This window comes from Portunus trituberculatus, chromosome 32 (genome assembly GCF_017591435.1).
Source record: "Portunus trituberculatus isolate SZX2019 chromosome 32, ASM1759143v1, whole genome shotgun sequence".
NCBI lineage: Eukaryota > Metazoa > Arthropoda > Malacostraca > Decapoda > Portunidae > Portunus > Portunus trituberculatus.
This window is the reverse complement of record NC_059286.1, coordinates 107,964-123,866: the sequence shown is the minus strand read 5'-3', so window position 1 is coordinate 123,866 and position 15,903 is coordinate 107,964. Positions and strand designations below refer to the sequence as shown.

General features: G+C 45.6%; 1 protein-coding gene across 1 annotated transcript; it reads right to left on the bottom strand.

Moving 5' to 3' along the window:
- Positions 1-10,796: 10,796 nt before the first annotated feature.
- Positions 10,797-14,423, bottom strand: LOC123511825. Its single transcript, XM_045267872.1, has 5 exons — positions 14,085-14,423; positions 12,459-13,756; positions 11,884-12,386; positions 11,491-11,726; positions 10,797-11,357 (listed from the first exon to the last, which is right to left on the bottom strand). Exons 1-5 carry the CDS (start codon positions 14,421-14,423, stop codon positions 10,797-10,799), a joined length of 2,937 nt encoding a protein of 978 aa, XP_045123807.1.
- Positions 14,424-15,903: the final 1,480 nt, after the last annotated feature.

The following is a 15,903-nucleotide window of genomic DNA, read 5'->3' as shown; positions in this document are numbered from 1 at the left end:
AATCTTATATCTTATTGCCAGTATGGCTTCCGTCAAGGTCGCTCTACTGGTGATCTTGGTCATCCTCATTTAGAGATTTCGATGAAACTTTTGCTGTTGCGTTATACATATAAAAAGACTTTTGATAGAGTGTGGCACAAAGCTTTGATATCCAAACTGCCCTCCTATGGTTTCTATCCTTCCCTCTGCAACTTTATCTCAAGTTTCCTTTCCGACCATTTTATTGCTGTTGTGGTAGACGGCCACTGCTCTTCTCCTAAATCTATTAAGAGTGGTGTTCCTCTCACCTACTCTCTTTCTATTATTCATTAATGATCTTCTTAGCCAAACTTCTTTCCCTATCCATTTCTACGCTGATGATACCATCCTACATCTTTCCATGTCGTTTCAGAGACGACCTGCAGAGACGTGATCTGCTGACTTCAGGAAGTCAACAGATCACGCAGAGACGCCACAGAAAGCCTGACCTCTGTTCTCTCTAAGATTTCTGATTGTGCAGAAAAAATTAAGTACTGTTCAATATCTCAAAAATTCAATTCCTCCATCAACCAACTGACATTCCTCCATCAACCAACTCGACACAACCTTTCAGACAACTATCCCTTCTTCTTCAGTGACACTCAACTGTCCCCCTCTTCCACACTGAATTTCCTGTGTCTATCCCTTACTCATAATCTTAACTGGAAACTTCACACCTCGTCTTTTGCTAAATCAGCTTCTATGAAGTTGGGAGTTGTGCGGCGTCTTCGCCAGTTTTCCTTGCCCCTCCAACTTCTAACTTTTTGCTAACTGCAAACCTCCCGTCCTCCTGCGGCCTTGCTGCACAAGGCTTTCTTGTTCCTCTCATCCCTATTCTGTCCAGTTCTCTAACGCAAGAATTAACCAGTACTCTCTATCAATTATACTTTTCTCTTCTTCTGCTTCTGCATTTCCGTCTTCCTATGATTTGACTTCTTTTAAGAGAGAGGTGTCAAGACATTTGCTCCCTAATTTTGGATAACCCTTCTTATCCTTTAGAGAACCAGCATCAAGTGGGCTTTTTTTTTTTTTAACATTGCGTTACCCTTGGCTGGCCTTCTCTCATACATAAAAAAAATATATATATAATTATACAGCCAAGGACGACTCTTTCATTGTTTGTAAGCTCCTCACTGTTCTCACTAGACGTGAGATGGCGTGTAATTTGCCTTTTCAAGTGTTGTATATTGTTCTTACTGGGTTTTCATTTTCCAGATTTGGCATGATTTTGTTGATTATCTTCCATACGTATATTATCATGTATCTTTCTATTCGTCTTTCCGTTGAGTACATATCAAGATGTTTCAGTCTCTGCCAATTGTCCATGTTGTTTAATTCCTGGATTCGTGATGTGCCTGTTCTTTGGACTCCCTCAAATTTCGTAATATGACCATGTTAGGGGGGTTCCATAGCTGGCAATAGTATTCCACAATTGGTAATATAAGTGCCTCGAATAACGTGACTAGTGTAAGTGCCTTTCTTGTTTGAAATGTTCTAAATATCTATTCCATACTACTTTTGCCTTCGCTATAACATCATCGATGTGGCAACCAAACTGGCATCGTTGCTTACTGTCAGCCCTAGATCTCGTAATTGTTTTTTCTGCTTTACGATATCTCCTTCTGATGTTGTATAATCCTCATTAGACATTGTATGACTCGGCTGTCGGTATCTTGGTAATTAGAATTTGGAGCTATTGAATGTCATACTATTTGATTCTGCCCAGTGATATATAATTCTAAGGTCCACTTGTATCTTTTTATAGTCTTTCTTATTTTTTATTACTCCGGGGAGTCTCATATCATCTACAAATTGAGATGTTTTGTAGTGTTGGATGTTACAACAAGTGTTGCTGATATATATTAGGAAAAGGAGGGGACCAACCAATGACCCTTACGCGATTCCACTCCTCACTTATGTCTTCTTTGATTACAATCCATCAACTACTACAGACTGAGTTCTGTCCTCGTGAAATTTTTCTAGCCACTTGTGTACTTTGCTTCTTATGCTAGTGTGTGCAAGCCTTTGTAATGAGATCGAGTGGTCCACTTTATCAAAGGCTTTGGAGAAGTCTAAATAGACTACATCTGCCCATATCATGCAGAGTAATCAGTATATCCATCCTATGTTGTAGTAGCAACGACACGCACGATCTTCCACTTCTAAAACCATGTTGTCCTGTGTTATACAGTGATTATTCCTCGAGATATTTGGTTATTTATATCACGATTATCCTCTCAAATATTTTAATTGCATGTGACGTAAGAGCCATAGGTCTGTAATTTTGGGATTCGTTTTTGGGTCCGATTTTATATATGGGCGCAATTTTTCATGTTTAAGTATGTTGGGTATATCACCTATTATAGTGATTTCCTCCACAGCAATTCCATTTATGTTTTTCTTTATTTCGTTAACTTTGCTTTGTGTTTTTTGGTATTTTTGTGTATCTCTCAGAGGTTCGGTGTGTATTTCGTAGGGGCTGTCAGCTGTGTCTATTTTTTGGGGGACTGTTTCTTCATCTATCCATCGCATTGTACACTATATTGTGTTTGGCTTGTATGAATCTTGGACACTGAGTACTGAACGAGGAATGGTCTGTTTCTATTCTTTCATTAGTTGTGCAATGATGGCATTTTTTAGTAGATGTTTGTTTGTGCAGGTGTTGGAGAGGTGTGTCTGTGCGCAGTGACAATCGGTTGTTTTATGACCATATCCGAGGCATTTGCCATACCGTCTCACCCAGTAGTGCGCATATACTCTACACCGTGATATATAGGTGTAGATATATGCGGTTGTCTTTCTTTTTATTTCATTCCTGATTCTTGATGACACTGTGATAACAGCAGTGTTGTATCCAGGCGTGCTGGGTTTTGTAAACAAAAGCTTCATATCAATCTATTCAACCATCAAATCTGCTAAAGTCTAATTTTTGTCATGAATGGAATGGATAATCTCTGAATCTTTTATCTTGTCTGGGACAAATGTGATGTATGTTTTTAGTACTTAATTTTTTTTTCACAGATTTTTCATGTTTATCAGCTATTTGGTTGCTTGCTTCAGGTTCTTCGACTACTCGTTCCTTTGTAGACTCGGTTGGAAATACTAGTTTTACAGATTTTTTGTTGGATAGTTTTGGCAGTTACTGTGGATACATTTTTGAGGGCTGTTATTATTTCCTCATTGTTCGAAGGGGTCTTGCAGTCTTTCGGTTTTTATGAGTAGAACATGTTGATTGGGGTTTACTTTTGTAATTACGTCCGCATACGATGTATGCGGAAGGCTCTCCTGCCTGCCCTCGTTCCCTCGTGTAAGTCATTAGTGGTTCGTTTAGTTTTGTCATCAAAGCTTTCGTAGATTTTTTGTGTTCAACATTGAGACCTGCTCCGTTAGTTCAGCTATTGATACTATTATCCTCATTACTGTGTCATCATTTTGATATGTGTTGCCATGCTTCTTTGCCTCAACGGTTGTACCGTCGTTGGATGAATCATCAGTAACTTGCGAGTGATTACACACACACACACACACACACTTCCGTTCCGTGTTTATTAAAACAAGAGGAAATGTTTATATGTGTGTGTGTGTGTGTGTGTGTGTGTGTGTGTGTGTGTGTGTGTAGAGGATGAAAGTTCCGTTCTAATTTTCAATCTGTGGAACACCACCTCTCCTCTACTAAACCTCATCTTCTCTTCCTAACCGAAACACAGTTGTCTGCGACTACTGACAGCAGCCCCTTTTCTGTTCCCTCCTACTTGCTCTATCCTCATTTTCAATCCAAAGCTGGATGTTGCGCATACGTGCGTAACGACACCACTTGCTCTCGTGCCCACAATCTTGAATCTTCAGAATTTTCTACCATCTGGCTAAGACTTCAATGTCACTCTCTAACTAAATTCATCTGTGCTGTATACCTCTCACCTAATTCCTCTGACTATGTAAAATTCTTTGACTATTTGACTTCCAAGGTGGAGCACATCTTATCTCACTTTCCTTTTGCTGAGATCTCCATTTTAGGGATTTCAATGTTCACCACCAGCTTTGGCTTTCATCTTCTTTCACTGACCAACCTGGTGAACAAACCTTCAACTTTGCTATCCTTCATGACCTAGAGCAGCTAGTGAAGTTCCCTACCCGTATTCCTGACCGCCTTGGAGACACGCCCAACATTCTTGATCTTTTCCTAACCTCCAACCCTTCTGCTTACTCTGTTAAACTTTCCTCTCCGTTGGGCTCCTCCGACCACAATCTAATTTCCGTTACCAGTTCTATCACTCCAGTGCAGCCTCAGGACCCGCCTAAGCGGAGGTGCTTCTGGCATTTTAACTCTGCTAAGTGGGAGGAACTAAGGCAGTACTATTCTGATTTCCCTTGGGATGATTATTGTTTTCATGTCAGAGATCCTTCTCTTTGTGCCGAGCGCATAACAGAGGTGATTATCTCTGGCATGGAGCTATACATTCCTCATACTTTCTCTAACCCTAAAGCTAAAAAGCCTTGGTTTAACTCTGCTTGTTCTCGTGCTGTCAATGATAGAGGCGGCTCACAAACGGTTCCGTAGCCATCCAACTGCTGAAACTCATGCCCTATATATTTCTGCCCGTAATCATGCCAAATCTATTCTCCAACTTACTAAAACTCTTTCATCAATAGAAAATGTCAAAGTCTTTCCAATTCTAACTCCTCTCGAGATTTCTGGCATCTAGCCAATAATATCTCTAACAACTTTACTTCTTCGTCTTTCCCTCCTTTACTTCATCCAGATGGCTCTACAGCTGTCTCTTCTTTTCTAAAGCTGAACTCTTCGCTCAAACCTTTGCTACCAACTCAACTTTGGATGATTCTGGGCATATTCCTCCTACTCCTCCACCCTCTGACTACTTCATCCCTAAAATTAAAATTCTTTATAAAGACGTTTTCCTGGCCCTCTCTGGCCTTGATTCTCGGAAGGCTTACGGTCCGGATGGAGTCCCTCCTGTTGTTCTCAAAAACTGTGCTTCCGAACTCGCTCACTGCCTGGTCAAACTCTTTCATCTGTGTCTCTCTACTTCTATTTATCCTTCTTGCTGGAAGTTTGCTCACATTCAACCTGTCCCTAAAAAGGTGACCACTCCAATCCTTCTAACTACCGCCCTATAGCTTTGATTTCCTGCCTTTCTAAAGCCTTTGAGTCTATCCTTAATAGGAAGATAATGAGGCATCTATCAGCTCACAACCTTCTCTCTGATTGCCAGTATGGTTTCCGTAAAGGCAGATCTACTGGTGATCTTCTTACTTTCCTAACTGAATCTTGGTCATCCTCTTTTAGGGACTTCGGTGAAACCTTTGCTGTCGGCCTTGACATATCGAAAGCCTTCGATAGAGTCTGGCACAAATCTTTAATTTCTAAACTACCCTCCTACGGATTCTATCCTTCTCTCTGTACCTTCATCTCCAGTTTCCTTTCCGATCGTTCTATTGCTGCTGTAGTAGACGGTCACTGTTCTTCCCTAAAACTATCAACAGTGGTGTTCCACAGGGTTCTGTCCTATCACCCACTCTCTTTCTATTATTCATCAATGATCTCCTAAATCTGACTCAATGCCCTATCCACTCCTATGCTGATGATACCACCCTGCATTATTCAACAGCGTTCAACAGACGCCCAACCCAACAACAATTAAATGACTCAAGGCGAGATGCTATAGGACGCCTAACTTCTGATCTTTCACTTGTTTCTGATTGGGGCAGAGAAAACCTGGTTTTGTTCAATGCCTCAAAAACTCAATTTCTACAACTATCTACTCGACATAACCTTCCAGACAACTATCCTCTCTTCTTCAATAACACTCAACTTCCCTCTCCTCTACATTAAACACACTCGGTCTATCCTTCACTAAAAATCTAAACTGGAAATTTCACATCTCTACTCTTGCTAAATCAGCTTCCAAGAAGTTAGGTGTCCTATGGCGTCTTCGTCCATTTTCTCTCCCTCCCAGCTGCTTGCTCTGTACAAGGGCCTTATCCGCCCGTGTATGGAGTATGGCTCTCATGTCTGGGGGATCCACACACAGCTTTACTAAACAAGGTGGAATCTAAAGCTTTTCGTCTTATCAACTCTTCTCCTCTAACTGACTGTCTTGATTCTTTAAGTCACCGCCGCAATGTTGCATCTTTATCTGTCTTCTACCGCTGTTTTCATGCTGTCTGCTCTTCTGAACTTGCTAACTGCATGCCTTCCCCCTCCTGCGGCCTCGCTGCACAAGACTCTCTACTTCTTCTCATCCCTATTCTGTCCATCTTCCTAATGCAAGAGTTAACCAGTATCTTCACTCCTTCATTCCCTACACTGGTAAACTCTGGAACTCTCTACCTGTGTCTGTATTTCCACCTGCCTATGACTTAAACTCTTTCAAAGAGGAGTGTCAAGACACCTCTTACGTTAACTGGACCCTCCTTTTAGATTTTTTGTTTTCTCTTTCTACTTTCCTCTTAACAGGGCCTGGCAACCAGCGGGATTTTTTTTTTCCAACACTTTGTTTGCCCTTGGCCAGTGCCCTTGTAATGTAAAAAAAAAAAAAAAAAAAAAAAAATGTGTGTGTGTGTGTGTGTGTGTGTGTGTGTGTGTGTGTGTGTGTGTGTGTGTGTGTGTGTGTGTGTGTGTGTGTGTGTGTGTGTGTGTGTGTGTGTGTGTGTGTGTGTGTGTGTGTGTGTGTGTGTGTGTGTGTGTGTGTGTGTGTGTGTGTGTGTGTGTGTGTGTGTGTAGAGGATGAAAGTGCAGGCACCTGGGTTTGTTTATTTTTACAGCTCATATCAACACCTCCACCTGAAGAGAGAGAGAGAGAGAGAGAGAGAGAGAGAGAGAGAGAGAGAGAGAGAGAGAGAGAGAGAGATCTGTGAAAGTATAAAAGGATAGAATGTGCTCCACTTTGGAAATTCTGTCAAAGAATTTACTACAATCAGAGGAGTTAGGGGAGAGAAAGACAGCATAGGTAAATTTTGTTAGAGAGAGACTATTGAGTAGAAGCCTGTTGGTGGAAATCTCGGAAGATTCAGGAGTGTGGGAACGAGAACAAGTTAAGTCGTTGCGCGCATAGATGCAAAATCAAGCTTTGGAAAGAAAGAAAGTAGGAGGGAACATATAAGGATTACTGTCAGTTGCCTCAAACAGCTGTGTTTCGGTGAGGAAAAGAAGATGAGTTTTAGTAGAGGAGAGGCAGTATTCTAGAGATTGAAAATTAGATCTAAGACCGCGAATGTTGTAGAAATTAATGAAGAAAAAGTTGAGGGAGGTGTCCAGTCATTTTGGATCTCTACCGAGAAAGCAGTCCGACCTAGGGACATTTCTGGTGTCCTCCCTAGAAAGGGACTCCGGGACTAAATTTGGATTCGCCTTATTTAATTTTGAGTGAAGGAAGTGTGTTTAGTAAGTGCATATAGTTTGTCTTTAGAGAGCAGGGTGTGACTGCCCCCTTGAGTTGTGAAACATAAAGGGAAACGTTCAGCGAGATCACAACTAGCTTTTAATGGAAGGTTCACAGCACCCCTTGAACTGACCAGGGTCTTACTGGCTCGCTGGGCCCCTGCATTACACCGACCCGGGGCCCACATGAGTCATAGACATGTGACAGTGGATGCGCGGATGGAAGACCTTGTATATCTGGACCGGGCATAGCAGCACCTCGCACAGCACACGCGTGGGGACACACACACACACACACACACACACACACACACACACACACACACACACACACTGGTTGAATGATATCAGCCACATCAGTAAGAGGTGTGTGTGTGTGTGTGTGTGTGTGTGTGTTCTAGACTTCAAAAGTTAAATCAATAACTAAATTCACACACGTACATACGAATGGCTGTTAGATTTTATGCCATGACAGTGTTTTTTGTTTTGCAAGCATGCATACAAAGTAAAAGATTAAAGATTTTATTCAATGCAACATTTTTTTCGTATACATTCTTCTTTTTTTTTTTTTTTATCATTTTGTTCAGATTTTTTTTTGCCTAAGATTATCAATTAACGGAATATTCCGTCTTTTCTTTTTCTTAATGCAAATATGATTCTTTTTGTAATGCTGATTTGATGAAATGAACATTTTTCACTGTAAACCCATAAGTCGAATTTCCTTCAAGCAAGTTAATCCGTGCTTTGTCCTATCAGATTATTTCACCTATCTTTTCAAGTCTATTTATCTATTGGCATTCATGAGACTGTATATTTATGAAAGCAGTCTCTCTCTGTTCGTCTGTCTGTCTCCCTCTGTTCGTCTCTCTCTCTCTCTCTCTCTCTCTCTCTCTCTCTCTCTCTCTCTTACAGTGACGTGACTTACCCAGAATTTTATCATCTTGAAATGTCAGAAACCGTCATCATAGAGCACTTAAGTTCTTTTCATATGAATCTGGCCAACGAGTATAAATACTATGAGAGGAAAGCTCGCTAGTGTTCAAGAGTAACTGAGGCGTGCGCCTTGTGGTTGCCAGTTAGCTTATTTCACACCAACGCCACCTATGATCGTATGCAAACAACTCTCAAACCGCGTGCTTTGAAACTCGTCTCAGTGCTACCACTGCCTGGTTGTGGTATTTCATATCGTATGGTTATCTGAACTACTGATTGTTACTGATTGATGACATGCTCACCACATATAATGACTTCCAACTCTGCTTAATTAGGTACCGCTACTCCTATTAACTCTTCTTTCTGCTATTAGAGGTTACTGTAGTCATGTATATATTAGATATTTAACAAATAGTAGTACAAAAAATAACCAGGAAGACTATGAGGGAATAACAAATTTTTAGCTGCATATGATAGTATATAAAGATCCTATTTTCACTGTATAAACAATTGCTCATTGTTCCAAGTAAAGAAAATGTTCACTTCATACAAAGGCTTATAAAATCAGTAAAGAAGTAAAAATATCTATTATACACATAGCCAAAGGTACATACACAGTATGTGTGTATGTACCTTTCTTTTATGTGTTGAATCAAGACATAATAAAGGTAGCAGAAAAAAAACACTGGTTTATTTATTTATTTTTTTAAATTTCATGTTTAGTATCTAAATATGATATTCAAACAATAATGAATACTTAAATGTAATAATCATGCTGTGTCTCATCATAATTGTTGTTATCATTGTTCTTAAAATGTTGAAGAGAAAACTATAAGTCAGGGTACTCCAGAGTCTCAATCCTAATGATGAAAACTGTAAGGAAACTGTGTCTTTATGATAAAGGTGTTAACCTGAGGAAAGACACAAACAAAAAAAAAAAAGGCTCTGAGAAAATAATAACAAGGTGGGAGGCCAACTGAAATGTGTCTTAACCCTTCTCTTCCAAAGGAATTACTTTGAAAAAATAAGACATGTAGAGTTAAAAAAATATATATATATATATATATATATATATATATATATATATATATATATATATATATATATATATATATGTGTGTGTGTGTGTGTGTGTGTGTGTGTGTGTGTGTGTGTGTGTGTGTGTGTGTGTGACATGAGTCACACACTTTTCATTTCAAACTAGACCAAATGTCATGAATTGAAGATAATTAATAACATTAATAATGAAATACAAGTAAAGTATGAATAAATACCTGTTCAATAAAATTAAGTTCCTTAGTTAAGCATCTCTTTAGTTCTGCATTTTCTTTTTTAACATCTTCTCTACTCTAAAGACACTGAAGGCAGTTAAACCCCATGGAAATTAACATTCATCAAAAATATAGGCAGAGTGTGTGTGTGCAACACCTAAGCTTACCTTTGTGTTTGCTACTTCATACAGGTGAAAGCACTGCATAAAAAGTTTTTTTTTTCTAATCTTACACCAGTCTCACAATACTTTTGTTTACCTCATCTGATAAAACTACTGATCACTAGCAATTGGAACACCCACTATAGCTAGCAAAAAATAATCAATAACTTGATAGAATTTTTTTTTTATATATTTATCCATTTTTTGGCGGGTGAAAGAAGCCCCATGTAGATAGTTTATAAGGCAATACTGTGAATTTCCCTCTAAACGTGACACATTCCCTCCTCGGAGTCGTTCTTTCCCATTTTCCTCACATGAACAATGAGATACTGGTACACACCTCACAAAACAAATAACAGGGATTTAAGTTTATTTTTATATCACTTTGCAGCATAGTACAGTACTTCTGTTCCTCCTTTGGTAAATGATGGAGTGATAGGTGTGGATGTGTGCCTTTGTTTGAGTGGCACAGGATACACGTCGGCCCTCGTGAAATCTTCATTTCTTATAATTGCTGCAATATGTTGTTAAGGACTTGAAAGGGATGTTGTTGTTGTTGTCAGGGCCGCGAAGATCTTTAAATCCTTATGAGCCCTGGAGTAGTCCTGTGTGGATATCACAGGCGCGATAGCTGGCCGGTCTTCCTTAAGAAGGTACAGGTAAGGCGAAGGACAGCAGATTGCCGGGAGGGATGGACACCTGAGGCCGCCAGGAGGGTTAAGCAGGTCGAGTGTTGTGATGCCCAGGGCAGAGAGCCAAGAACGTAATGAAGTACAGTGGGGGTGGAAGCGTGGGCAGTAGAGCAGGAAATGTTCAATGGTCTCAGGGATAGTCCTACACCAAAGGCAGATGGGATCAGGAGACAGACGTAGGCAGTACAAGTGTGCGGCGAGTGTTGTGTGTCCCACGCGGATGCGGACGATGGCAACTACTTGTTGTTGTTGTTGTTGTTGTTGTTTCGGGGTTCGACGATCCCACAGATCTTATGAGCCCTGGTGGAGGCCTGTGAGGTGATCACAGGCGGGGTAGTTGTCCACACTTCTTCAGGAAGACGCAGGTGAGGCGCAGAACCGTAGCTTGGTGTGAGGAGTGGACGCCTGCCGCCGCCAGCAGGGTGGGCAGGTCAAATGTAGACACACCCAAAGCAACAAGGTGATCACGAAGCACAACACGGTGTGAGTGGAAGCGGGGGCAGTGTAAGAGGAAGTGTTCGATGGTTTCCTCGACCGTCCTGCACCAGGGGCAGTAGGGGTCCGGTGATAGACCCAGGCGATGCAGGTGTGCTGTGAGTCTTGTGTGGCCCAGACGGAGGCGGGTGAGTGCTACATCTAGGATGCGGGACTGTTTCCTGACCCAAGGCTGTGGAGATGAGTCGCTACGGTAAAGGCCCATAGAGGTGACTCGGAGTGCGTTGTTGAGTGAAGAGTCCCAGGATGAGTGGCAGAGGCGAGATATGAGCCGTTTGGCAGAATGAAGCTGGAGGGGTAGGGGGGTAATGTTTACATGGGTTAAGGCCATCTTGGCAGCAGCATCCACCACCTCATTCCCCCGGATGCCGCTGTGGGAAGGCACCCACTGGAAGGTGATATCCCACCCAGTGTTCAGGAGATGGAGGAAGGTGTTCTGGATGGAGTGGACGAGGGTTGTGGCGGAGGATGGCTGCCGGGACAGGAGGAGAGAGAGATGAGCGGGAGTCGGTGTAAATTACCACCATGGACTTCGGGTGAGAGGTGCGGAGGTAGATGAGGGCCTGGAGAAGGGCAAAGAGCTCCGTGGTAAGGACATCTGTGTACTCAGGAAGCCTCCATGTCTTACAGATAGCTGTACTGGCGTCATATATAGCTGCTGCCGAGGAGGGCAGGGAAGCATCTCTGGAGCCGTCCGTGTAGATCTTGAGGTGGTGGTGATAAATGGACCGGTCCAGCTGTTGGAAGTGGGCTGCTGCTAATCCACTCACAGATGGTTTGGGAGGAAGCCCAGGAACGTGGAGAGCAAAATTATGGGTGACGTCCAGCCATGAAGGAAAAGGTGAGTAGGGGTTGACAGGCTGTGGAGGTGGTGGTGGTAAGTGGAGAATGGTTAGGCTGAGCAGGGCACGCACTATTAGTGGCTGACGGGCAGCGGGAGCCATACAGGAGCTTGCTGATCCACCCCTGAGTTGGAGTGGAGGGTAGAGAGGGGTGGGAAGCAGGCAGGCCCAGTATCCTGTAGTATTGTTGGCACAAGGTCATCCGTCTGTGGGTGGACAGTGGAGGAATACCACTCTCTGCTTGTAGAGAAACAACTGGGGAGGATCTCATGGCCCCCATAGAGATCCTCAAGGCAGCGTTCTGAATGGGGTCAAGCTTGAGGAGGTTGGAGTAGGCAGCTGACCCATAGAAGCAGCTGGCATACTGCATTTTGGCCCTGATGGTGGTCTTATAGTAGTGGAGGAGCAGGTCACGACTGGCTCCCCAGCGGATGCCAGCTATTCGCTTCATCACATCCAGGCGTTTGTTGCAGGAGGTGCGGAGATAACTGATGTGATTTACCCAGGAGAGGCGAGGGCCATCCAGCCGCAGTCCGAGGAGGGTGTGTGAGGTTGAGTATGGAACAGCCTCCCCACTTAAGTTGACGGTAGGTGGAATTGGAAGCTTTCATGGTAAAACACATGAGAGAGCTCTTTGAGGCACTGACTTGTAGCCCCAGGTTGTCATCCATGCACCCAAGGCGGTGGCAGCCTCCTGCAGGTGGTCCTGAGCCTCGGAAAGTGTGGGTGCTCGACTGACGATGGTAATGTCATCAGCATAGAGGAGAAGGTGAGAGTGGGTAGGAACCTGTAGGTCAGAGAGAAGAACATTGAACAGAAGGGGGCTAAGAATGGATCCCTGAGGTACGCCACGATGAATTCCTTGGGAAGGTGACAGTGATGCACCAACAGCCACTTGGAATGAGCGACCGGTGAGGAAGTCGCGCACCCAGGCAAGGGTGGTGCCAGTGATGCCCATGAGTGCCAGCTTGTACAGGATGCCCTCATGTGGTGCCGAATCAAATGCTCCCTCCAGGTCAAGGAAGAGGGCCGTCATGACTTGACGCTGGCGGTAAGTGTCACAGATGTGATACTCAATTTGCCCCAGCACATCCAGGGTACTCCGGTGAGGGCGGAAGCCACATTGCTCCTCTGCTAGCTTGTTGTTAGCTTCTAACCACCAGGTGAGGCGGGTGTTGACTAACCTCTCCAGCAGCTTCCCGATGCAGGAGAGGAGGCTGATGGGCCTGTATGCTGAAGGGAGTGTAGGGTCCTTTCCAGGCTTGTGGATGGGGATGAGGATGGCGGGTTTCCAGGTGGATGGAAACTGCCCCGATTGCCAGCTGCTGTTGTATAGTTGAAGGAGGCAGGCACGTAGGGGTGGGGTGAGGTGGCGGATGAAGTCGTATGGGACTTTATCAAGGCCTGGCGCCTTACCGGGTTTTAATGTAGCTAAGGCTGAGGAGAGTTCATGAGGCTTGAATGGTTGAGCAAGGGATGGGAGAGCTGGAGAGGAGACGGCAGTTTCAATAACTGAAGTAAGGGTTGGAGGCGGACGAAGAGGAGGAGGTAAACCAATCTTGAGGTGGAAGTGTTCTGACAAGATTTTTGCTTTTTCAGGGTCAGCCAGTGGGGTAGAATCATCATCAGAAACTGGGATGTTCTGAGATACCAACTTGCCCTCCACGGAGCGGAGAAAGGACATGGTACTCTTGGGAGAGGAGCGGAAGGAGAGAGTGGAGCAGTGCAGGTCCCATGCATTTCGCTTTGCCTTGAGGATGGTCTTGGCACAGATAGCGTCCAGGCGGCGGTAAGCACGGCCAGCCTGGATAGTGGGGGTCCTACGCCACTGATTCCAAGCCTGGCGACGGTCCTGTACTGCCTGCGCACAGGCTGCATCCCACCAGGGCTTCCCAGGGCGGCGTGGACGACGACGGGTGATGAGTGGGAAGGCAGCTGTGCCAGCCTAGGACAGCACCCCAGCAATGGTTGTTGCGGCTCCATCCAGGGGAAGATGTTGGGTGTCCAGTGGGGAGACTTGTGGGAGGGAGGCGAGGAGAGGGAGGTGGTCGCTGTCCATGTAAGGTCCAGTGCAGAAGGTGGAGTCCTTGAAGGTAGGGTCTCCAAGGAACAGGTCGAGCACCGAGGCGGCACCAGTATGGGGATGAAACCTGGTCGCTAGGGAGACATGTGTTAGATCTAGCAAGGCTTGGAAGAGAGCGTTGCCAGAGGTGTTGTGATGGTGAGGTGGCAGGTCAGGCTCCCAACATGTTAAAGTCCCCCATTATAAGTACTGGAGGCTGCAGGGTGGAAAAGTAGAGCATAAACTCTCGGTAGCCAGCTGGACCCCCAGGATTGTAGCAGACTGCCACCGTGACCCAGCCACCACCAAGTCCAACCTTGGCAGCAACAACCTCCAGACGCCCATCTTGAGACTGAGGGATAGGGAGAGGCGATGAGATGAGGGAGTCATGGATGACGAGAAGGACTCCTCCTCCACGTCCTTGACCACGATCTTTGCGGATGATGTTGTAGCCCGGAAAGGAGAGGGAAAGATGAGGGGGAAGCCATGTCTCACATATGCCGACCACAGACGGGAGGGTGTCACCTAAGTAGGTTAGGAGATTGGGCATTCCACAACATAAAGGAGAGGGCCATTACAGGAAGAGAGTAGTCAGGATTGTGGAGACAGAGGGCCAGAGGATGGTGATGATGTCCGGGAAAGACACTCCTTTCCGGTAGAGGTGGTAGCCATGCCAAATGAGGTCGAGGATGCTGGGGAAGAGCTCAGATACAGAGGAAGAAGTACTGTCAGTGGCTGTAGGCTTGGTGGAGTCCTGGGGTGGAGAGGAGGGTCGAAAAGGTGGAGGTGAGTTAGAATACTGGCCTGGTGCTTGATGAGGGTGATGGTGGCTATAGGGATGTGAGGAGTAGGTATGGTGTCCTCTTCCTGGGCGACAGTAGCAGCTTCATTGGGTGTGTCTTGTAGAGCAGCAAACCTGTTCCCTGTGCCAACAGAGGCGAAGGAACACCCTGGCTCAACAACCCGAGCAGCCGAGCGGGTTGGGTTGGTAGGAGCAGGGGTGGCTGGTGTAGGAGTCTGTCGCTGTGGTCGAGGCAACTGGAGGGCCCTCATCTGCTTGTTGATTTCAGGTAGGGGTTTGCCTTCATTCGCCAGGCGGGTGTAGAGCTGCTGGGCATGGAGGTTGTGAGGACAATGGAGTGACTGGGGCCCATGGGAACCCTGACACTGGAAACAGTGGAAGGGCTTGTCACATACCTCACCCTTGTCGCCTTTCCAGGAGGGGTGGGGGCCACTACAGCGGGCACAGCGGATCGAGGACCTGCAGGTATTGATGGAGTGCCCTAACATAAGGCACCCTGGGCAGCGCAGGAGGGGGAGGAGAATGGAGCGTGGGTAGTACACCAACTGGTCAATGGCTACCTTGCTGGGTGGGGAACCTCTCACCTTGAGTCTAAGCCACTTCCCAGTGGCGAAGCGTGGCAGGCTATGGGGTGGAAGCCAGGTAAGTTCCACCACCTCATTGCCCTCCAGGACACGGAAGCCGTCCCGGACCTCCTCAAGGGTGGTGTCGTCCGCCAGGGGCCCCACCTTGGCGTAGTGGTAAGTACCGCTGTCCCGGTCTGCTCTACGGCAGGTAACAGGCCACTCACCTAGGGTGAAGGAGGACAGCTGGAGCACGGGGATCTTGGGGAGGTTGTGGGCCCATACCGCCACTATCAGGGACGAGCCATTGCCTAGGGATCGAGTCTCCCCCTCGAGGATGTATTTCCCGAAGCCGGAGTCATGGAGGACACGGGATACCTTGGCCGGGTTGGCGAAGAGACGCCCCCCTTCCGTACCTCGGAGCACGAGGCCTTAACATACTCGTCCAGGGCTTGGGGATGATCCTGGGCAGTGCAGCAGTGGGACCTTTCAGGGCTGTCATCAGGGGGTGTGTCAGGCTGCTCCCGCTTGCCCGGAGAGATGGAGTCCCGCATGTCTACGTCCGCTTCCATCGCGGGAACTCTCCGTGTCAAGTCTCTTCTTCTCCTGTGTTATCTCAAGAGAGTAGCCGTCTCACACCGGGACACAAAGGAAGGCAGAGCAGC

Excerpts from the sequence above, each read along its gene's own strand:
- LOC123511825 (XM_045267872.1), bottom strand. The coding sequence starts at position 14,423 with ATGCCCAATCTCCTAACCTACTTAGGTGACACCCTCCCGTCTGTGGTC. Across the intron at positions 13,757-14,084 it reads TTTCCACCCTGCAGCCTCCA|GCTGGCACAGCTGCCTTCCC; the intron begins GTACTTATAATG and ends GTGCTGTCCTAG. Across the intron at positions 12,387-12,458 it reads ATGACAACCTGGGGCTACAA|TGGGGAGGCTGTTCCATACT; the intron begins GTCAGTGCCTCA and ends CGTCAACTTAAG.